The sequence below is a fragment of the Bufo gargarizans genome, chromosome 7, assembly GCF_014858855.1.
Source record: "Bufo gargarizans isolate SCDJY-AF-19 chromosome 7, ASM1485885v1, whole genome shotgun sequence".
NCBI lineage: Eukaryota > Metazoa > Chordata > Amphibia > Anura > Bufonidae > Bufo > Bufo gargarizans.
Window position 1 is genome coordinate 181,152,136 of NC_058086.1, and position 24,206 is coordinate 181,176,341.

General features: G+C 46.9%; 1 protein-coding gene across 4 annotated transcripts in view; it reads left to right on the forward strand.

The window, feature by feature from the left end:
- Window positions 1-24,206, forward strand: part of ERC2 (ELKS/RAB6-interacting/CAST family member 2) — an 881,888-nt gene that overhangs the window by 663,601 nt on the left and 194,081 nt on the right. For all 4 annotated transcript variants that reach the window (XR_006390837.1, XR_006390839.1, XR_006390838.1 and 1 more), the window contains one exon: window positions 15,434-15,499. Coding sequence is in view for 1 of the 4 variants with exons in the window: in XM_044300746.1 (XP_044156681.1) it covers window positions 15,434-15,460 (27 nt within the window). In the remaining 3 variants the exon portion in view is untranslated. The remainder of the gene's footprint in view (window positions 1-15,433; window positions 15,500-24,206) is intronic.

The window sequence follows — 24,206 nt, forward strand, 5'->3', positions numbered from 1 at the left end:
ACTGCGAGAAGGTGTTTGAATGAAGCGGTGGTCACACATTCATCCTGCTGGCTGATTTAAAGCCTATGGGGCTGGTGGAAAAAGCCAAGTACAGTCGTGGCCAAAAGTTTTGAGAATTACATAAATATTGGAAATTGGAAAAGTTGCTGCTTAAGTTTTTATAATAGCAATTAGCATATACTCCAGAATGTTATGAAGAGTGATCAGATGAATTGCATAGTCCTTCTTTGCCATGAAAATTAACGTAATTTTGACGAGCACAAGGCTGGAGATCATTATGTCAGGCTGATTGGGTTAAAATGGCAGACTTGACATGTTAAAAGGAGGGTGATGCTTGAAATCATTGTTCTTCCATTGTTAACCATGGTGACCTGCAAAGAAACGTGTGCAGCCATCATTGCGTTGCATAAAAATGGCTTCACAGGCAAGGATATTGTGGCTACTAAGATTGCACCTCAATCAACACGTTATATGATCATCAAGAACTTCAAGGAAAGAGGTTCAATTCTTGTTAAGAAGGCTTCAGGGCGTCCAAGAAAGTTCAGCAAGGGCCAGAATCGTCTCCTAAACGGGATTCAGCTGCGCGATCGGAGTGCCACCAGTGTAGAGCTTGCTCAGGAATGGCAGCAGGCAGGTGTGAGCGCATCTGCACGCACAGTGAGGCGAAGACTTTTGGAAGATGGCCTGGTGTCAAGAAGGGCAGCAAAGAAGCCACTTCTCTAAAAAAAAAAACATCAGGGACAGAATTATCTTCTGCAGAAAATATGGTGAATGGACTGCTGAGGACTGGGGCAAAGTCATATTCTTGAGATGAAGCCTCTTTCGGATTGTTTGGGGCATCAGGAAAAAGGCTTGTCCGGAGGAGAAAAGGTGAGCGCTACTATCAGTCCTGTGTCATGCCAACAGTAAAGCATCCTGAGACCATTCATGTGTGGGGTTGCTTCTCATCCAAGGGAGTGGGCTCACTCACAATTTTGCCCCAAAACACAGCCATGAATAAAGAATGGTACCAAAACACCCTCCAACAGCAACTTCTTCCAACAATCCAACAACAGTTTGGTGAAGAACAATGCATTTCCCAGCACGATGGAGCACCGTGCCATAAGGCAAAAGTGATAACTAAGTGGCTCGGGGACCAAACCGTTGACATTTTGGGTCCATGGCCTGGAAACTCCCCAGATCTTAATCCCATTGAGAACTTGTGGTCAATCCTCAAGAGGCGGGTGGACAAACAAAAACCCACTAATTCTGACAAACTCCAAGAAGTTATATGAAAGAATTGGTTGCTATCAGTCAGGAATTGGCCCAGAAGTTGATTAAGAGCATGCCCAGTCGAATTGCAGAGGTCCTGAAAAAGAAGGGCCAACACTGCAAATACTGACTCTTTGCATAAATGTCATGTAATTGTCGATAAAAGCCTTTGAAACGTATGAAGTGCATGTAATTATATTTCACTACATCACAGAAACAACTGAAACAAAGATCTAAAAGCAGTTTAGCAGCAAACTTTGTGAAAACGAATATTTGTGTCATTCTCAAAACTTTTGGCCACGACTGTACTGTCATGGAACCATGAACCAGACGTACAACAAGAGATGAGTGGAAATAAGAAGGCTTTATTGAAAATAAAGCTGTAAGGCAAAAGTCCAAACGGATGGCTAAACCGAAGCAGGGTCTTGCGAAACCAGAGATCAGGAACCAGAAGGGTAGTCAGATGAAGCCAGGATCAGGAACCAACAGGGTAGTCAGACGAAGCCAGGATCAGGAATCAGCAGGGTAGTCAGACGAAGCCAGGATCAGGAACCAGAAGCAGCAGCAGTCTTAGAAGCATGTGAGCACAGGAGGACCAAGCAGGGAACTGAAGCCACAGACCTCCTATATATATGAGCTAGGCATCCAGCTCCTCCCAGTGGGAAGGAGGAGCCTCAGGGTGGGAGGCTACAAGAAACCCAGAAACCAAGATGGCCGCCAGCACATGTCAAACGAAGGAGAACAGCAAGGAGGTAAGACCATGACAGTACCTCCCCCTCAAGGGCCCCTCCTCCGCGGGTAAGGAACGGTTTCTGAGGGAAGCGTGCGTGGAAGGCTCGGAGCAAGGCAGGAGCATGGACATCTGCGGAGGGAACCCAGGAACGCTCCTCTGGACCATAACCACGCCAATGGACCAAAAACTGCACCCGGCCGCGGACCAGGCGTGAGTCCAGGATATTGCTCACCTCATACTCCTCACGATTGCCCACTTGGACCGGACGAGGCCGAGGAATCGAGGAAGTGAAACGATTACACACCAGTGGCTTCAAGAGGGAGACATGAAACACGTTGGAGATCCGCATGCCAGGAGGAAGCGCAAGGGCATAGGCTACCGGGTTTACCCTGCGAAGCACTCGGAAGGGACCAACAAAGCGAGGCGCCAGCTTGGGAGTGGGCACTCGAAGGTTGAGGTTGCGGGTGGACAACCATACGCGGTCTCCGACCTGGTAGGAAGGAGCGGGCGCTCGTCTGCGATCAGCCTGGAGTCTCTGGCGCTGCGCAGAGACCTCAAGGGACCTCTGGATCTGTACCCAAGAAGCACGTAGGACGGAAAGGTGATCCTCCACAGCCGGAATATCCTGGGGAGAGAATACCTCCGGTAACACGGCAGGTTGGAACCCATAATTGGCCATGAAGGGAGACGTCCCAGAGGAAGAGTTCACCGCCGTGTTCCTGGCAAACTCAGCCCAAGGCAGGAGGTCAACCCAATTGTCTTGGTGATCGGAGACATAGCAACGAAGGAATTGCTCCAAGGCCTGATTGGATCGTTCTGCGGCCCCATTGGACTGAGGGTGGGAGGCCGATGAGAAAGAGAGATGAATCCCCAACTGGGAGCAAAAGGCGCGCCAGAACCTGGACACAAACTGACTCCCCCGATCCGACACAATCTCCTTGGGCAAACCGTGCAACCGGAAGACCTCCCTGGCAAAAATCGAGGCCAACTCTTGTGCAGAGGGTAACTTCTTGAAAGGTACACAGTGTCACATTTTGGAAAACCGATCCACTATCATGAGAATGACTGTATGGCCTCGGGATGCAGGGAGGTCCACAATGAAATCCATCCCCAGGTGTGACCATGGACGCTCCCCGGTGGCTATGGGTTGCAAAAGGCCCAACGGAAGGTGCCGAGGGGACTTACTCTGGGCACAAACGGAGCATGCCGCTACATATGCGGCGATGTCGGAACGTAGAGAAGGCCACCAGAACAGACGTGAAACAGCCCAGGACAGCTGATTCTTTCCAGGATGCCCCGCGGCCTTGGAGTTATGGTAGGTTCGCAACAACCGAGTGCGCAACTCCTCAGGCACAAAACACCTGCCGTTGGGTCTCCCAGAGGGAGCACCAGATTGAGCTGCCAAAATCTGCTCACCCAGGGGAGAGGTCAGGCTGGTGCGAATGGCGGCCAGGATCTGATTCGGAGGTATGACCGAAGTCGGAATCGACTCCTCCCCGGACAGCTCGGAGTACTGCCGTGATAAGGCATCCGCTCTGATGTTCTTGGAACCGGGTAGGTAGGAGACCACGTAATTAAAACGTGACAAGAACAGAGCCCATCTGGCCTGACGTGGTGTCAATCTCTTGGCCTCAGAGAGGTAGGTCAGATTCTTGTGGTCCGTCAGGATGAGAACCGGAACCACCGAGCCCTCGAGCAAGTGCCTCCATTCTTTAAGGGCCTGCACGATGGCCAATAACTCCCTGTCACCAATCTGATAGTTGCACTCCGCGGAAGACAGTTTCCGGGAGTAAAACCCACAAGGAAGCAGAGGACCCTCTGGTGTTCTACGCTGAGACAGCAGGGCGCCTACTCCCGTCTCAGACGCGTCCACCTCGAGGACAAACGGCAACCCAGGGTTGGGATGCGACAGAATCGGAGCCGACACAAAGGCGGACTTTAGAGCCTCAAAAGCTCGGATGGCCTCGGGCGGCCAGACCTGGGGATTACTGCCCTTCCTGGTCAGATCCGTGAGAGGCTTGGCTAGCATGGAAAAGTCCCTGATGAACTTCCGATAATAATTGGCGAAGCCCAAAAAGCGCTGCAGGGCACGAAGACCACTGGGCTGGGGCCACTGTAAGACAGCCGAAACCTTCTCAGGATCCATGGAGAACCCCTCAGCGGAAATGATGTAACCTAAGAAGGTTACCTGGGATCGGTGAAATTCGCATTTCTCAAGCTTACCGAACAGCTTGTTCTCTCGTAACCGTTGCAACACTCGTCTGACATCCAGAATGTGGGCCTCCATGGATTCAGAATATACCAAGATGTCATCCAAATAGACCACCACACACTGCTGCAACAGGTCACGGAAAACATCGTTGATGAATTCCTGGAAGACTGCGGGCGCATTGCACAACCCAAAGGGCATAACCAAGGATTCATAATGACCGGTCCTGGTGTTAAACGCGGTCTTCCACTCATCGCCCGCCTTGATCCTTACCAGGTTATATGCCGCCCTCAGGTCGAGTTTGGTAAAGACCGTGGCCCCTTTGAGGCGATCGAACAGCTCGGAAATCAAGGGTATCGGGTAAGCGTTCTTGATCGTGATGCGATTGAGACCCCTGTAATCGATGCAAGGCCTCAACTCACCGCCCTTCTTTTTCACAAAGAAAAATCCAGCCCCTGCCGGGGACGAGGATTTGCGAATGTGTCCGCGTGAAAGCGCCTCCCTCACGTACTCCTCCATGGCCTCATTCTCCGCTACCGACAGTGGATAGACTTTGCCACGAGGAGGAACGGCACCAGATTGTAACTCTATGGCACAATCGTATGGGCGGTGCGGAGGTAGGGCAACCGCACGCACCTTATCAAATACATCCCGGTACTCCTCGTATTCAGGAGGCAACAGAGAGTCCGAGGAAGTACACAGCAACTTGACAGGCCCATGGATGCAACTAGCCCCACACTGCGGTGACCACGAGAGGATCTCGGCCGATTTCCAATCGAAAGTCGGATTATGCTTCTGGAGCCAGGGGTACCCCAAGACCACCGAGTAGTGTGGAGACGAAATAACCTGGAGACAGACCGACTCTCTGTGAACGGCACCAATGGCCATCCCCACTGGAAGGGTCTCATGAGTCACGTGTGGCGGCAGAAGGGGTCTGCCGTCTATCGCCTCAAGAGCCAGTGGGGAACCTCGAGGCTGCAGAGGAATGGAATTGGCGGCAGCGAACACACTATCAATGAACAAACCACCAGCACCAGAGTCCACCAACGCCTGGGTCGTCACCGAGCCCCCGACCCAGGAGAGGACAACAGTAATCAGTGGTTTGTCAACACGGGAAACCGGGGACGAGGAGACTCCACCCAAGATCTGCCCCCGACAGGATCTCAGGTGCGAGCGTTTCCCGGACGGTTCGGGCATGCCAACCGAAAATGCCCACCGAGACCACAGTACATGCATCGGCCCTCGCGTCTCCGGAGTACCCTCTCCCCCTCGGACAGGCGAGCAAACCCCAGCTGCATGGGTTCACCCCCAGACAAGTCATCCCCAGGAGGCGTGGGAGGAGAGGGAGGCACGGGTGGGACAGCAAACGTAGGCGCCAATCTGTTAGAAGGCCTCCGCAGGCTCTCCTGAAAGGAAGGTCTCTCCCTGAGTCTGGTGTCAATCAAAATCAGGAAAGAAATAAGAGACTCGAGCTCCACAGGTAGGTCCTTAGCTGCAACCTCATCCTTCAAGGCATCCGAGAGACCATGAGAGAAAGCCACGACCAGAGCCTCATTATTCCAGCCCACCTCTGCTGCCAGGGTACGAAACTCAATGGCGTATTCAGCTATGGATCGTGAACCCTGTCTGATGGACATAAGGAGCTTCGCAGCAGAGGCAGCACGAGCCGGCACATCGAATACCTTCCGAAGAGAAGCAACAAAACCGGAAAACTCGGCAACCACCGGATTGTTGTTCTCCCATAAAGGGCTGGCCCAGGCCAAGGCCTTGTCCGAGAGCAGCGAGATCAAGAAGCCCACCTTTGATCTCTCAGTAGGAAAGGCATGTGGCAGCAACTCGAAGTAAATGCCCACCTGGTTAAGGAAACCTCGGCACTGAGTTGGCTCTCCCCCAAAGCTCTGTGGAAGGGGGGCAGAACCGGTCATACCCCGAAACACCGCAGGCGCAGCAACAGGTGTCGGGGTAGACTCTGGTGCAACAACCGGAGCGGCAGTAGGAGCGGGCCCAGGAGCGACAACCGACCCATCGGCAACGGAAGCTAAATGAGCCGTGCGTTCAAGCAGCGTTTGCAACGCCACAGCGAACCGACCCAACAGGTGATCCTGCTGATCAAGTCTGGCAACCAGCGTAGGTAGCGAGGATGGCCCTGTACCGTCAGAATTCATGGCTTGGTCCTAATGTCATGGAACCATGAACCAGACGTACAACAAGAGATGAGTGGAAATAAGAAGGCTTTATTGAAAATAAAGCTGTAAGGCAAAAGTCCAAACGGATGGCTAAACCGAAGCAGGGTCTTGCGAAACCAGAGATCAGGAACCAGAAGGGTAGTCAGATGAAGCCAGGATCAGGAACCAACAGGGTAGTCAGACGAAGCCAGGATCAGGAATCAGCAGGGTAGTCAGACGAAGCCAGGATCAGGAACCAGAAGCAGCAGCAGTCTTAGAAGCATGTGAGCACAGGAGGACCAAGCAGGGAACTGAAGCCACAGACCTCCTATATATATGAGCTAGGCATCCAGCTCCTCCCAGTGGGAAGGAGGAGCCGCAGGGTGGGAGGCTACAAGAAACCCAGAAACCAAGATGGCCGCCAGCACATGTCAAACGAAGGAGAACAGCAAGGAGGTAAGACCATGACATGTACATCAAAGGATACGTCACTGGATGTAAGAGCTATGTGGTGCTGTATTACCCTGAATGTTCTGTAGTGATGGGAGGGTGGATATAGAATTTGGCCCACACTGTAGCAGTCTGGCCCCAGACTTTAGGTCACACTGTGCATGTTCTGAATTCTGGGGCCTCACAACCATCTACTACATTATCTGTACTTAGAGAATTATCACTGTGTTTTCTGTGGTGTTACTTAGGACTGCAGGATATATCTACTACACCATCTGTAAAAAGGGGCCTGGTCACGGGTTTGGGGGGGGGGGGTGCAATACTTGGCTTGCCCCGGGTGCTGGCAACCCATGCTACGCCACTGGCAGATAGGACTCACCCCTGACCTGTCAGCTTGATATAGATCTAGCAGAGTAATGAATGTGGAGATCTCTGGATCCATGTGAGGTACGGGGCTGGTTCTAGCTTTGTTAGAAAGAGATTGTCATCTACTATATTGTTAACTTACTGATGGGTTAATCCCTTTAAAAATGCAAATACCAACTCCTCCATACAGCAGATCACAACACCTGGAGAACTCATTGTGATAATATACTTTGGGCAGCACCTTTGAAATGTGAAAGTCCGATTGTTCTGCCCTTGACTATTTAACTCAGCAAAATTCTAAATATACATATGTTTCAAATACTTTTTTATTTTGTCGGAGTTGATTTACTGATATTCTCGTGTCTTGGCCTTGAGTTCTTGTCTCATTATAGCAGGCTTAGGAAATACTGGATGAATAAGGGTGGGCAGAGAAATGTTCCAAAATAAAATGCAAAACAGAATTTGGACTAGAAGCAGAGAAGTATCATCCGCTGATTATGGAGGAATGTTTTTTTTTTTCTTCTTGTTATTTTAGAGGTCTCACTTGTGGGATAGCCGAGCAGTGAGAACGTGTTACATTTATTTTAACCTTTTGAACCTTTCTTTCCTCCAGAAGACACCCACTGAGGAACAGGCCACAGGACTTAGTCAAGCACAAACTGGATTAGCTTTGTAAAAAAAAAAAAAAGAAAAAGAAATAAATATATATTGGCTTGGAAAGGTTTAGGACTGGGATGTTGTTCTAAGCGATATTATATAAATTCACGTTGTCCAATATTTGAGTCTTGTTCCCTGCGGCTTTGTGGAACTATTTCTAGACTTGATGTGAAAGCTGCGCTGTGAACAGAGATATATGTTCTTTATGAGCGGCTGCGATAGTTGGGGTGGGATTTTACCAAATAAGTAGAGGAGGGCACATATATTGAAGGGATGGAAATACTGCAGACCTTAAAGGGCTTCTGTCACCCCCCATTTAGCAATTTTCAGTATCGGACATTAGCTATTTGCTAATGTCAGTTGAGTCCATATATCTCTCTTACCTCTCTGCTGTAATTTCTTAAAAAACGTACTTTTATAATATGCTAATTACTTCACTACCAGCAAGTTGGGCGGTTACTTGCTGGTAGCCGCCGCATCCTCTGACTATAAACACGCCACCTCCTCCACTTGATATACAGGGCCAGCGAGCGCTCTCCTCCTCCCGCTGGCCCTGTCTGCCCATGAAATCCCGCGCCTGCGTCGTACCGGTCCTCATTTGGCGCAGGCGCTCTGAGAGAAGGACGCTCGCTTGCCCTCTCCTTCCTCAGTGCGCCTGCGCCGATTACGTCACACTACACCCGGAAGTGAAGACTGACGATTATCGCTGATGCCGGCAGTCTTCTCTTCTGGGTGTAGTGTGATGAAATCGGCGCAGGTGCACTGAGGAAGGAGCGGGCAAGCGAGCGTCCTTCTCTCAGAGCGCCTGCGCCAAATGAGGACCGGTACGGCGCAGGCGCGGGATTTCATGGGCAGACAGGGCCAGCGGGAGGAGGAGAGCGCTCGCTGGCCCTGTATATCAAGTGGAGGAGGTGGCGTGTTTATAGTCAGAGGATGCGGCGGCTACCAGCAAGTAACCGCCCAACTTGCTGGTAGTGAAGTAATTAGCATATTATAAAAGTACGTTTTTTAAGAAATTACAGCAGAGAGGTAAGAGAGATATATGGACTCAACTGACATTAGCAAATAGCTAATGTCCGATACTGAAAATTGCTAAATGGGGGGTGACAGAAGCCTTTTAACATTTTTTGAAAATATGTTCATTATGTTCATGTTATTAACGGTCTTTCTTCAACATCTTGTCCGTTTTAGTAAATATTTGCATTCGCCGTGAAATAATAATCCTGGATTATGTCTTTTTTTTTTATTCTGCATTATGCAGTTACTCTGTTGCTCCTCCTAGAAATTTCTCAATAAATGAATAGCTGGGTGTTACCAGTTGGGTGTGTGTCCCTACTCAGTCCGACACTCCCCAATTTGTGCTTATTGTATAGTACAAAAGAATGGAAACACCAAGTAGTCAAATTATTCATATATTTCTGGGAGGAATAGCACAGTGCAGAGTGCTGCATTATTTCATGGGGAATACAGATATTAACCAAAACAGACATGTCAGGAGAGATGATAGGTCCACGATGTTGATTATGGACTTGCAGTGTAATACATATAACTATGGACTTATATAAGAGTTTAAGGGGTCATCTGAGAGAAGAAGAAATAAAAAAAAATAAAACTGCTCCACGGTCGATTTGTTGTGCCTGGTAACAGTTTAGACCAGAGATGCCCAACCTGTGGCCCTCCAGCTATTGCAAAATTACAACTCCCAGCATGCCTGGACAGCCCCTGAAGGGCCGTAGGTTAAGCATACCTGGTTTAGACACATTCACTGGAATCTGTTAGCTCCCTCTAGTGGCGGCTGCTGGTAGTCACTCTGACAGTGTCGGAGAGTATGGGAAGCCCCCTACCTTTATAGTAATTGTAGAACCGAGAGTCACAGTAACTGGGGAGAGGGGAGAGGAACGTGTCGGGGAAAGCAAAAAGTCACAACACCCTATTTTGGGACATTTTCAATTCTGAATATCTGCGTTCAGAACTTAACGGGGTTTTCAAGGTTTTTTAACTGATGACCTGTCTTTTGGAGAGGTCATCATTATCTGATTGTAGCAGTCTGACACCTAGGACCCTCGCCGATCATCTGTTTGAGAAGGCAGCGACGCTCACAGTAGTGCTCGAAGATCAGCAAGCACAGTACCATCCATTGTATAGCGGCTGTGCTTGGTATCACAGCTCGTAGGAAGGGAAGTTCTGGTCAGGCGCAAAATCACTGGTGGAGCAGGTCTTTAGAGATCAAATCTTCTTTATTTCATAGATATTGTATATACATAAAACAACGCGTTTCGGGGCTCAAAGCTTCCCCTTCAACTTCAATGGGGCTGAGCTGCGCCTAGGCCATGTGACCCATGAACGTGTCGTGACTTGACCTAGGCTAAGCTGTGAGAAGGCCGCGGCGCTACTGCCCTCGCCTGTGCTTCTCACTGGCGATAGGTCATCAGTTAAAAAATCTTTATTCTACTGCATTCAGTTTCGCAGTATATGTAGGTTTTTTTAATCATAGTTATCGTTTGGTTGCAGAGTCCCCCTGATTTTTTAGTCCAGGAACTCGTCACGCAGCCATTTCGCCATTCGGCTCGGTGATCAGACCCAGAACCTGTATGGGATTTGCACATGTGAGATTCTATCCTCCTCGCTGCTGGACTGTCAGAATATTCCACTTCAGTAGAGCGCCCGCTGACATCCTTCCCTAACATCTGTTTTGTAATAATCATTGACATGAGGGAGCTGTTGTGTGCGAGCGGCAGTAACACCAGCGGTACTGGCGGCCGGTCGACAGAGGCTCCAGTTGCTGTCTCTTTCAATCATAATTAATAACTGCACGGCGTAGTTAGTGGTTGGGTTTCATGCAGCGCCAGTCTCTGAATACATGGCGTTGTGTGGTATCATATACAGCGGTAGGTCGGGCAGGATGACAATATTTCTATATCACATGGATAGTTTCTTAGAACTTTGTGTTTAAATCCCGTTCGTATCTGTCCTCCCACAATGCTTTGCCCTGCAGCACCTCTCCCTTACCATAGCACAGTTCATCCTTATCATTGGCACACTTGCCATAGAGGCAGGACACAAGACTTCTATGGGTTATGGCACTGAATTGCTTCCACCGCGTAACTTGACACCGTTATAGCGACTGCCAGTAGCCACCGCTAGGGGGATCTTATGGTGTAATACCAGATGCAGCCCATGGAGAGGAGTGGAGCTGTTTTTGGGGGAAAAAATATATTTTGATATCAGGAAACCTCTTGGACTTTTACACAGCTCTCACTGAGTTTGAAACAGGCCATTTCTCAGAATTCAAATTTATATATGGTGAAGATATGGAGTTAGCAAGGAATAGTGAGAGATTTCAGCTCTGAAGCCTTCACATCGTCAATGCAGTTCTGTATTATAGTACAAGCTGTTAGTCAGTACAAGATAAGGCTCCGTTCACATCATGTTTGGGGCCTTTGTTTTCAGAATATGCTGGGAAAGGCGCCCATGTACATGCCAAGGTGTCCATTGGGCTCCATTCCATGGTCCACCAGGTATATCTTTTTGTACTGTTTTTTTTGTGCAATATGGAATAGCAGAAAAGAAAAGAATGCAGTAAAAAAAAACTTCATTGTGCAGTATAGTTTTTTTTGTTATTTTACAATTGAAGCATATCAGTGACATATGCCAGTGTCCTCCTATAGAGTAGGCTATGTCACAGCCTTCCGTCGGAGGTATGTGTTGGAAGATCATCTCGTAAGATACTTCTGATGTAGACCTTAAACTTCATGTGATCAGAGCCTAAGCAATTCAACATATAAAAAAGTTACACCACTGCTTCTCCTGCTTTCTGTGACACTGTCCTATCAGTTTCCTGCAGCCACCACCAGAGGGAGCTAACTGAATACAGGCAATGAGGCTAAGCTGCAATACCAGACAAAGCAAGAGGGGAGCTGTTTCTCAAAAAAATATATATAAAAATTCTTCTAATTTCAGACAACCCCTTTAAGTTTTACAGAGGTGCAGTACATTTGAAGGAGCTGTCATTCCAGGACATAAAGGCCGGCAGAGCTGATGGCAGTGCTGTAGGTGCAGGGGTCCGATTTGCATGAGTGAGGGAATGGCATCTGTTTTTTACCATGTGAAAGGTGCCTGCTGTAACCGGAGACCTGAGGGGACCCCTTCTGAAACCCCTGTCTTTGGCACAAGGAGAACCTGTCCCACCCCAGCTTACAGGGGCAGATTGGCCATAGACCCCATAGGGAAATATTCCGGTGGGCAGATGCCCAGGGGGCTGCCGAGTCTTCCTCATGGCTGCCGGCTGGGTACTGTGTATAACAATCTGATGCTCTCAGCATTAATTCATGCTAGGAGCATCAGGTACTTATGCATCTGGCCAGAACCCCCAGGTGCCCTCCTGAATTTAACTGTGCCACCATCCTCGGGATGATGATACAATTGAATACTGCTGCGGGGGTGGCGGTATTTTGTGCTGCAGTGTGGTATTTGGTTCTGCTGAGGTGGTATTTAGTGCTGCACTGTGGTATTGCTGCCACCACCTACATCGCTTGGCCTTGCCTTCTTGTGTTGTCCCTCCTTCTGTCAATTTGGCCTTGCCTACAACAGGGGGGCCACTTTTAGACTCTCTTCCAAGGCCACTTTACGTTCCCAGTCTGCCCCTGCAGGCTTACCAGGATAAACACATGACTTAGGGTCCTACATGTGCAGATATTCTGCAAGGTAACGAGTGCCAATCAGTGATAACAGCATGCCAGTCGGCGATCATTACTTGTATTTACATGCAGCAGTCACTGCAAATGGGGGATGAATGATCATTAATGCGATTGTTCTTCCCTGTGCAGTTTGCTTATTATTGCCGGCACGTCCCCTGTTCACACAGTGCTTACGTGTTTGTTGAGTGACTGGACATTGTTTGTTGGCATTAGGGGATAATTGGCAAAGCCTTGTCATAGAGATGAACGTATATATTTTAGTAAGCAATGCATCTCTAACCTGTGAGTTGGGGGTCACTACGGTGAGTACAGTGTGCCCTCTGTATAGCGGTGGAATATGTGGGTGCACAATAAATATAAGAAATCTATTAAACAGGGATTTGTATGCATGGCTCCAGTCTGAAGGGAAGGGGGAGGGCGGGCGGCAGCTATAGGACTCCAGTCTGGAGGTTTACAAGCGTTTTATCTCCACTCGGTGGTAAAACCATTAACCAGACCCTCCTGGGGCTCAGCGTTACATTCTTGTAGGTCCCATGTCAGTCATAGGACATGTATGTACTCAGTCTGATATGCAATAATTGGTATACACAAAATTATCTGTAATAGGCTACGTCCACATCTGCCTTCCGGTATTCCCTTAGTCCAGGCATGCTCAACCTGCGGCCCTCCGGCTGTTGCAAAACTACAACTCCCAGCATGCCCGAATAGCCTACAGCAGGGCATTGTGGGAGTTGTAGTTTTACAACACCTGGAGGGCCGCAGGTTGAGCATGCCTGCCTTAGTCTATTCCAGCAGAGGAGTGGACTACCGAAATTTCCATATCCGCCATAGCGGAACACAACCGGATCCCCATTGGAATCCATTTGGAAACTCGATCGATCCCATTATAGTGAATGGGGAACGGTGGGCCTCCCAGTGTCCGGCTATGCCGCATACGGCAATTACAGCAGTCTGTTCCTGCAGAGGAGCAGACACGAGCCTAGCCTAATAGATGTATCCTACATAAAAGTTTGGAAACTCATTGCATTACTTACATTATAGTGTGCTAATACCTGCCTTCTACCCTGTGCTATTATCCAGAGCTGCATTCACAATTCTGCTGCTTGTTATTGGAAACAGTCAACAACCTTATTGTCAGACACACCCCTTACAGCTTAGGCTGTGTTCACATCACGTTTAACATATACATGTGACGTATACAGGAAAGGGATGCCACACAGCGTTGGAGTTCAGCTGAGATGTAACGTATTCTGGAATGCTTTGCTTACTTTGTTATGTTAAGCACCATTCACGATTGTGTTGTATTTCTAGCTGTACTGTATAGATACAGGCATATGCCAGGCACCACTGGGCCCTGTCGGATCACATTGACTATAAGGGATCCCGCAGGTTGCTGGTTCTGCTGGTCAAAAGACTGATGCAGGCATTTTTTGGGGCCAGTATTTTCCTGGCCGCAGATATGTACTTCGCCTAACCGCTGAGTAACAATTTTCTACCTTATTTATCATAGTGCACAGAAAGTTGATTGTAAAGGGGAATATGTTGGTGCTATAGAAAGACTATTATTATTAATAAAAAGTAACTAAATGACACACTGAGCTCTGCTACATCCATGAGTGTAGGTTGTCTTTAAGAGGTTTAAAAGGGTTGTCCGGATTCAGTAGGAAACAAGACAACGTTGGGGTATGTAGAACAGAACAGTACGTACCTAGCAGATCCAGCACCGCCACTCCGATTCTCACGGCCAGTCTCTGTTTACCTAGCTGCAGCGATGACGTCACATCGACAACACATGATTGTTACAGCCAATCACTTGCCCCCTTCAGTGTACCACTAAGCCCAGTGATTGGCTGCAGCGGTCACGTGTTGTCGACATGATGTCATCGCTGCAGTGGGAAAACAGAGCCTGCCCAGGAGAACCGGAGGAACGGCGGCACTGAAGCTGCTAGGTAAGTACTGCTCTGTTCCAGGCATGGCCAACCTGCGGCTCCCCAGCTGTTGTAAAACTACAACTCCCACCATGCCCTGCTGTAGGCTGATAGCTATAGGCAGTTAGGGCATGCTGGGAGTTGTAGTTTTGCAACAGCTGGAGAACCTCAGGTTGGCCATCCTTGCTCTATTCTGTCTTCCAAGGAATTCCCCAGCCTTATTTTTTACTGGTTTCTCACTGAAACTGGACAACCCCTTTAAGTTTTTGTTTTTGTTTTTTGTCAAAGTCTGACCTTTGCATTTCTCATTCCTTTTCTCTCCTCTCCTGGCATTGCCAAAGGGAAAAAAACTGCAATAAAAACTGTATCAAAAACAGCATGTGTGATTCTAGTCTTATAGGATTTTCTGTGTGCATTTATAGCCAAACAATATTGACACCGCCATATATCTTTACCCTTCAACATAGTCGGGGGAGAGAAGCGGCACCATCTGTATTCTCCATCAGATGGGCCCCAGCTTAAACACTCCACGGGGATCAGGGCAGGGCACTGCTCATTAAACATGAGCTGGAATGGAGAATTAAGGTTAAGTGTTTGTCAACGAGATCTTTATTACATGGCTGCCCTTTTCTTCACACAACAATCGCCCCATTGCCCTGCAGCCATTGCATGTAATGAGCACCTGAGGACTGTCCTTCGTTTTTTGGGCGGGTGTTTTTTTAAATGTTGTATCCAAGTTCTCCTGTTGATGTCAAATAAACATCTTTGAAGCCGGGTCTGAAGTTACAAAACATGATCAATCTTGGGGAAAGAGGGTAACTAAAAAGTGTGCTGTTTGTGTTGGGCACGGGACGGGAATGGCTTGTTTAGGGACTAACCTCTGTAGCACAATGGGTTTGTGTTTGTTATAGTAATGTGTCTTTCTTCTCTGCATTCCTATGCTGACACCTTGGTGGATCTTCTCATGGATCATCTAGGACGACGAGGAGGGGATATGGGCATAACAGCTCCAGCAAACCAAAGTTCCAGTTTTATTTTGTTGGGTAAGGAACACTTTTAGCTTACATGTTGTACCTGTGTTGCAGTTACATATGAGGTCTCATGCACACGTGAGGTCCTATGGTTCCACTTTATAGAGTTGTAGATATTCCATGTGCCGCCATATGGTGCTTCCATATGGCACTGTAGTACAGAAGTAAAAAAAATCCTTTTAAGGTGAGAATGCATCTGTATTACAGTATTTAATGGAGCAATTGTATATTATCCAGACTCTGTATATCGTACATCTGTGAGATATAACAAACATCCATAGAGATGAGCTGAAGTTCCCACTTCAGTTATGTGGTCAGTTATTTCCATCAGTGATTGTGAGCCAAAATCAGTAGTGAAGCCTACTCAGAGATAAGGTATAATGGGAAGATTTGTACCTGTTCTGTGTTTTTAACCCACACCTTGTTTGGCTCACAATCGCTGATGGAAATAACTGACCAAATAACTGAAGTGTGAACTCGGCCTAATGTGGTTGTGTGCACGAGGCCCAAGACCAAAAAGTCTGTGTGTTCAGTTACTTGTTATATTTGTCTAATGACTTGTATGTCTCATTTATTATGATGCTATATTGCTCTAACTGGATGTAATACATAAAACTGCACTAAGCTTTTAACAAACTTTGCATTAACCAATAGTACCGTGTGTGCATGAGGAATACCATGATTTCTGGCCATTATATCACTTGTATCTGGCATTTTTAACAGTTTTTCTCAAAACATGGTGGGTGGAGACTAGCTGCTACAGAAAGTAGAAGAAATCTCCTTCCTAACCGTCTCACAGTCACTCAGAACCAGCTCCGGGATAATGAAAGACATTACAGAGTACTGACCTTTATTTGTGTAAATAAAGCACTTGTCATGAGCTATAGCTATCCTGTAGCTGTGCAGTCCTGCTTGTCTGTGTGTGTCCCCTTGCTTCCTCCTCACTCCCCCCCCCCTTTCCTCACCATAGCCTTGCACTGACATGGGCAATATGACCCTCATGCAGAGATGATCCTGTACTGGACAGTGAAAAAAGCATTTTTCAAAGTGAAAAAAAATTAGCCGTGGGGGAAGGGGGGGTCGGTGGGTTGGTACACAGCTGATAACAGGAGAACTAGACCTTTATCATTGACAAAATATATTACATCGTTTCTTGTGGTCACGTGTACTATTGATTAATGTAAAGTTGGATGAAAAGTTAGTAACCATTAAAGCATACACTGAACAAATATTTCTGCCGCATGCTAATGGCTAACAGCTGTCCCTCCAGACCTCCCCATACACAAGCAGGCTCAGTTCTGCCAAGCATGCATGTGTCCTGAATGTAGAGAGGCAAGTTGACTCCTGACAGATACCTCAGGTGGTGGCTTATCTTCCGTGAGAACCAAACGATTGGGTATGTTGAATTCCAACTGTCTAATCGATATGTCGAATACACATTAAATGTCAGATGCTGTTCTCCCCAAAATCTATGGGGTCCAGCTGGAATGAATCTAATGTGTACGACAACCAACCAAGAAAAGCAACAAAACTGGGAATTGGGCTGAGATTAAAAATGCATCACTACTCTCCTGCTCCACCACTCCCTTTCTCTCCTTTGTTCTTGGTGTATCCGGCTGCAATGCTGATGTCACATTGACCACTTGTGACCACTTTAGCCAGTCACTGACCTCAACGTTGAGGCAAGTGATTGGCTGCAGAGGTCACATTTTGTCAATGTGACGTCAGCATTGCAACCAGGTAAATCAAGCCTGCTGGGGAGAAACAGAGAGGCGGCACTGTATCTACCAGGTGAGCAATGATGGATTTTTTTTTATCAGGTTTCTTGCTGAAACCAGACAACCCCTCCATCTCCTGCATCAGTAGTACTACTGTGCAGTCATAGAAAAATTAGTGTTGGTCATTACCCATGCAACAATTTGTTTTGCTATCCCAGTTTCTTCCAATTTTAACTGCAGATGATGCCATTAGGGTCCTTGAACTCACCAGTCCTGATTGAGGATGTCCCGGCACTTGCTAAATATCTGCATCTTCATTACTCAGTATTGCTTCAGGGTTGGGGTCTCTATCTACAGACCCACAATTTTATACTGTGATGTTTTTAAGCAGTGATGCTAAAGGGTTTTTCCGAGATTCTAATGTTGATGGCCTATCCACAGAATAGGTCATCAATATCAGATCAGCAGGGTCAGCTGTTTGAGCAGGCCACAGCGATCAAGTAATCACCGCGGCCTCTTCCTAGGCCAGTGACATCACGTGGCCTAGGCACAGCTCAGTCCCAATCAAGTGTAAGGAGCTGAGGCATGATACCATACACAATGGGCAACGCTGACTTGGTAAGCTGCGAGAAAGCCACAGTGCTCATGGGAGTACCGTGGCCTCCTCAAACAGCTAATTTTTGGAGTTCCCAGGAGTCAGACCCCTGCTTATCTGCAATTGATGGCCTATCCTGAGGATAGGCCATAAATACCTGAGCCTCAGAAAACCCCTTTAATTCTTTGTTTTCAATTCAAAGTGGATCTCTCACCATAGCCATCAAAATAACTGGAAAGTTGCCAACTTTTTGTTTGCCTTCAAGGAAGATCAAAGCCATCTCTTCATTGCTTGGATCCTGCTCCATCCATGTTATCTGTCTATAGAGCTAATGTAGGTTTGAATGCAGGCAGTGTAGAGACAGGGTGGACTCTGCATACCAGTTGGAGTAATTTGCATGGTGCCTGCCTCATCGTGTCATCAAAAAAGACAAATAATACATAGAATGGTTTACCTTTTCCCATTTGGTTAATTGATATTTTCTAGATAGTATAGAAAAAGCTCTGCACCAGTTGACAGGTCCTCTTTAAAAGATGCCACTCAATGTTTTTCCAGTGTTCTTTAAACTTAAGTGGAGACAAGAGCCAAATCCTGAACATCTGTTGAAAGCCTTTCCTTCCTTTCATGTTGTTTGCAGTGAGCTATAGGTAAACTTTACTCAGGAGAATGATCTCATACAAATTGTGGTTTAATAGCCCTGTTTTACAACCTAGTCTCCATCACAGTCATCTGTTAGATTTTTCAGCTCCTTTCTGAAGGTACTGCCCATTTATCTGTGTTTGCTTGTGTTTCCCTGAATTATTTCCTCAAAGGTTGTCACCATGTTCCTTCTTAAATACATGGTAAAAATCTGAAATTCAACTGATCTGGCATCCATGATAAATGGACCCAAAGGTTATTTTGATGACACAAATGTCAAAGGGAATGTAAGGAAGCGATGAGGTAAACAGTTTGTTCTGTGGAGTCTGATGACCATGGAAGTGAAGGTTCCTGGATTATAGGGCTACTTTGGAAATATCCAGTAATGTGGAAATTTGGGAGTGTGCTGTATTGTAAGAAGTAGTGATCTGGATTATTTAAGACTTATTTTTTACTTTTGATACAATATAAAATAAATGAGCTATATCCCATAAAATATACTAGAGGCTACTTCTTATGATTCATGCGAGTGATCATTTATGAACATCATTTTTTCTAGTGTGCTGTATTGCTCTGTAGGTAGCAGATAAGCAAGCTACTGATGAAGACAAGGTCCTACAGTAACTCTACTTAGATAATGGGTTTTTGCTAATGGTGTCTACCTACTTTTATAATCCACCATTGTTATGCAAGTTTACACATCAGCAGAGAATCGCCATCTCAGGCCTCTTTCACACGTCAGAGAATCATGGATGTTTGCTATCCATGTTCTTCATGGACAGCTCACGTACACATTTACTTTAATGTGTGTACTTAAACATCAGTGGTTCTCCATTGACAGTAGGTCTGTGGTGGCACCGCAGAAGCATGCCTGACTTTCTCCATAATTATGGATCCCTCACATACATTATAGACAGTCTGTGAAAAACCACGGACATAACACAGATGCCATCCGTTTGTGGTCCGTGGTTTCCATGGACCATTGGTGGGAGATGCTCTGGGAACTAATTTTCAGCCTAGCCATGTCCAGAGGGAAAAAACAGACAGAATGTTCCTTCATGGACATCTTCACAAATGAACCTTGATGATCTTGTCATCACAGACATGGATGTGCAAATGAGGCATTACTAGTTTTTGTCAGAATATTGTAATAAAATTAGATTACAGAAAAGTATGTGGATCTAATTGTATAATCATTGGGGTCTGCCAGCAGTGTATGTCTGGATCTGTTAGAAAACAAATGCCTGTGTTATAATCAGAGCCTTGGACGTTAAATCGACTGTCAAGTTATGGGGTCAAACATAATATGTAAGTCAGTACCTACCTCCTATTTAACTTGCTCATATCTTGTTCATTGGCTGCTTTTTATGGCAGAGCTGTGACCTGTGACTATAACTTAGCTACAGTGTGTATAGGAAGTATGAGGTAGTCTGAGAACACCCCCCCCCCCCCGAATAATCATTGGTTCAGACCTGCCTCTTCTGATTGGCTGCTGTGTATAAACAGAAATCTATAAGAGGCCACTGATTTCATTTCCAGCAGTGACCGCATGATTATAAAGTACTACAGTAATGCTCTGCAGACACACGCCAGCAGAAGAGTACCAAGGAAGGTCACTCTGTGTCTGCAGGGTTAGGAGGGAAGGAATATCCTGTGCGCAGCATTTGTCTCTGCCCTGCTTGGAGAAGAGGAAACCCTGCAGCTGTTCAGAGTTGTCTGTGCTGCTGATGGTAGAAGGGGTTAAACTGTACTGAAGAATCCAGTGGGAGGGGAACACAGGGCAGACAGCTCAGCAGATCGTCAGTGCAGGGGGCATGGCCTGTCACTCCTACCAGCACAGCCTTTTTTATTTGTATTTATTTATTTTATGCACTTATATAGCGCTGCTATATTCCGCAGCGCTTTACAGACATTAGCATCCAACTGTCCCCAATTAGGCTCACAATCTTAGTTCACTATCAATGTGGGAGGAAAACGAGTACCTGGAGGAAACCCACGCAAACACAGGGAGAACATACTGATGTTGTCCTTGGTCAGATTCCAACCTAGGACCCCAGCGCTGCAAGGCACCAGTGCTAACCACTGAGCCACCGTGCTCACAGTGACATTCTGTGCACAGAGGCAGACCTGCTGTCTCAGGCTTGTACAGAGAATGTCATCAGAGCAGGGTGACATCACAGGTCATGTGACACTCAGCTAATTAGGAGAATGGGGCCACTGTAGATGAAGTAAGTGAATTAAAAACCCCTTACATTTGCTTAGTTAGAAACATACAAAGAACAAAAAAATAACTTGGACAACCCCTATAACTTTTTTCCCTGTACTATATCAACTTGTGTAATTCAGTAGGTTTACCCAGGATCCTGCAGAAACAACTGATTGTAATATCTCTGTATGTTAGACTGAACAATCCAGTTTTTACTCTGGCACACAAAGTAAAGATGTGGACATCGCTCTAGGTCTTAGCATATGAACATGTGTGTATCATATGCCACGGCCTCTGATTCTCTGTGCTGTATTGGCATTAAACTCATTTTACAAACCATGAAAAATCATCAAGGAACATTCCTTTTTGAAGCTTTGCAGGTGTGGATATGACATTGAAAGCACATTTGTTTTTCTAAAGTAGAAAATAAATTATAGTTTTAATGCTGGAGATCTGCCAATAACCCAAGCTACTATCAGAGAAGCTTACTCCTCCAAACTTTGGTCCAGCCCTGTTCCGGAGAATCCATAACAAGGCTAGGAATATGAACTGGGGACAACCACCAGACCACCACTTTGGATGGAAACCAAAGATATTGTTGAGACAGCTCACCTTGTGTGGCTGAATTATAGGTTATATTTTTTCTTATTCTGTATACTTCCAACTGTTCCTACCATTAACTGGAACACCGACATCCAGGAGGTCAAATATCTTAGTTAATAATCATTTGTTATAGTTTCCAGTTCAAGCACAACCATTCTAGGAGAAAATGGATCACAATATCCCTCATTATTTTGTATTATCACTACTAGTGATGAGAGAAGTATTTAAAAATCTAATTTGGCTGCTTCCATGTAATAACGGAAAGCCATAACAGAATACATAACGCTGATGTAAACCAACCCTAAGTAGTGGGTGCAATGACAGGGATTGGCAATTGCACGGCTCCCAATCATTGTAACCCTCAGATGCCGCGTTGATACATGATCACAGCATCTGGTCCATTTGCTTACAAAAGGCTGGTCACCGCCATCTTGCTTGAAGGTCTATCATGAAATATTGCGCGGCCTGAGATGACGTCATAACTCCGGCCAGCATGGTGACATCATACATTTGGCCGAGAATTTCAAGCAGAATGGCAGTGTCTGGCCCGTCGCGGGCAATAGGATCAGGTAAGTATTATGTTTTTTACACTATTTCAGATTAAATCGATTTGCTACCGTGAAGGACAAGGAAATTTGGCTTTGTGATGAATCAAATTTATCCTGAAATTTGTATTAGTGGACTTTGATTCGCTCATCCCTAATCACTACCATTGCCACCAATTATGGGTTGTCATTCGACTTTCCTTGATTCCTGAATAGAAAAAATGCTGATTTTCTATTTACTAATCTAGAAAAGCTGTGTGACATAATGGTGACCATAGATGTGTCGCCTGTCAGAAACAGATATAACTAAAGTCCCCTTTACACTGCTCAACTGAGCAGACAATGGTCGGGAAGGAAGCATTCCTTCCTAACAATTGCCTACTCGTCAGTGAAGGAGACCACCACATTTACATGCAGTGATCCTCCACAGTATGGTGAGAAGCGATCGCTAATGCCACCTCTCATCCCCATACAGAATCATGGTTTACCGGCAGTGCTCTTTAGACACCATGGTCTGCTGTCGGCAAATGATGATTTAGGTGTCCACATGAACGTTTATATTACCCGATGAACAAGCAATTCACAATGACTTTGCTCCTTCTATCCCAGTCTATATGGCAGAGCTGACAAGTAAGCTTCAGAAAGCAGGACGTATCAGCCTATTCTGATTGCTTAAGTGGTCAGTCTGAAAACTGTGGTCTGTTAGGTCCCATTGGGGCCTGTTATACAATGGATCCAGCACAGTGTTGTGACGTCCTTTATTAATGAAAACCATAACATATACGTAAGCAGATCTTCGGCTTGCAGAAGAGAAGAATAAGAGTTTTTTCCCCTCACCCATGACGGCACCCCATGCGACCAGGGACCTCCCATCCGGGACAGGAAACCTGAGAAGATAAAAGGTTCACACCCCCACCAAGCACCAGTTCAGGTTTCCTGTCCTCCGGATAGGAAGTCCCTGGGAAGACTTCACGTTGGTTCTAACCTGCAGTCGGGGGGAGGCCCAGGTTCTTATCCGGTGGGTGGCCTCCCCCAGGTAGCGTTTTGCTCTCCGGGGCTGCTGCCTGTAAGTCTGGGCTCCTTCCCCCCACATTCCGGCGCTGGCCTGAGGGAGCCGCTATGGCCGTGTTCAGGCGGCTTCCCTCCTTACTTCCGGGGTTGCCCGTCTTCCTGTCGGCGTCGGAGGGGGCGTCTGCGCATGCGCGCGCCCTGACGCGGGGGGGCGGGGCTTGACCCGGAAGTCGGGCTCAGCACCGATGTGTGCCCCGGCGCGTCCTTAAACTATAAATGGGGCAGAGGGGGGGGAACCCAGCCGGCTGATGTGGCACACAGTGTGGTGCTGAAGAAGCTCTTAGTCCAGCAAGGATGTCAGAGCCTGCAGATGGACGCGCCGAACCCCTGGAACCCTCAAGGCTCGCGAGTCCGGTACTAATCCTGAGGAGTGGGGGCTAAAAAGAAAAGGATCTTTTGGTAAGATGTACCTTTTTCTTACTAATGGGGTGTTATCTGCTTGATTTGTGTAGGTGGCAAAGACCCCCAAAAAAGCGGCCTCTAAGACGAAGCATAAGGAGTGTGCAGGATGTAAGGCCCCCCTAGCTTCCTCCTATTCTAAACCGTTATGCACCCCATGCATCGATAAATTGGTGATGGAGGAATCCCAGAGCCTTTCTAGGAATATGCGATCTTTAATAAGATCTGAGGTGAAAGCCTCCTTTAAATCCTTGAGTAAAAATCGCCCGCGGTCTCCGGAGAAATCTCCGGATATTAGGGATTCGGATATAGACCACTCTGACGTGGAGGAGAGAGAAGCAGGCCAGTTACTCTCTAATGACGCTGCTTCGTCAGCAGAGGAAGAAACAGGGGGTTCCTATTTCTCACCCGAGGATACCCAAAACCTCCTTAAAGCAGTCAGAGCAACTATGCAGTTAGAAGAAGCGAAACAGGCTAAGTCGACAGCAGATATTGCCTTTCAGGGGTTAGGTCCCAGAAAACAGAGGGTTTTCACCATTCACGAGAACGTTCAGGCATTAATTAAAAAAGAGTGGAAGAATCCTGATAGGAAGTTTTTCATCCCAAGCTCCGTCAAAAGGAAATATCCTTTTGATGAGAAAGTAGCAGCCTGTTGGGACAAGGCCCCTACGGTTGACGCTCCGGTGGCGAAGATTGCTAAAAAATCTGCGCTACCGTTTGATGATCTAGGTAGCCTGTCTGATCCTCTGGATAAAAAAGCGGACTTTTACTTAAAAAAGGCCTGGGAATCATCCTCTACCTGCTTGAGACCAGCGGTTGCAGCGTCATGGGTCTCTAGGTCACTGCATATCTGGCTGGAACAGCTAGAACAGCATCTCAGTGAGAAGAAGCCAAGAGAAGAGGTTTTGGCCTCCCTTCCCAAATTTTTTAAGGCCGTCGATTT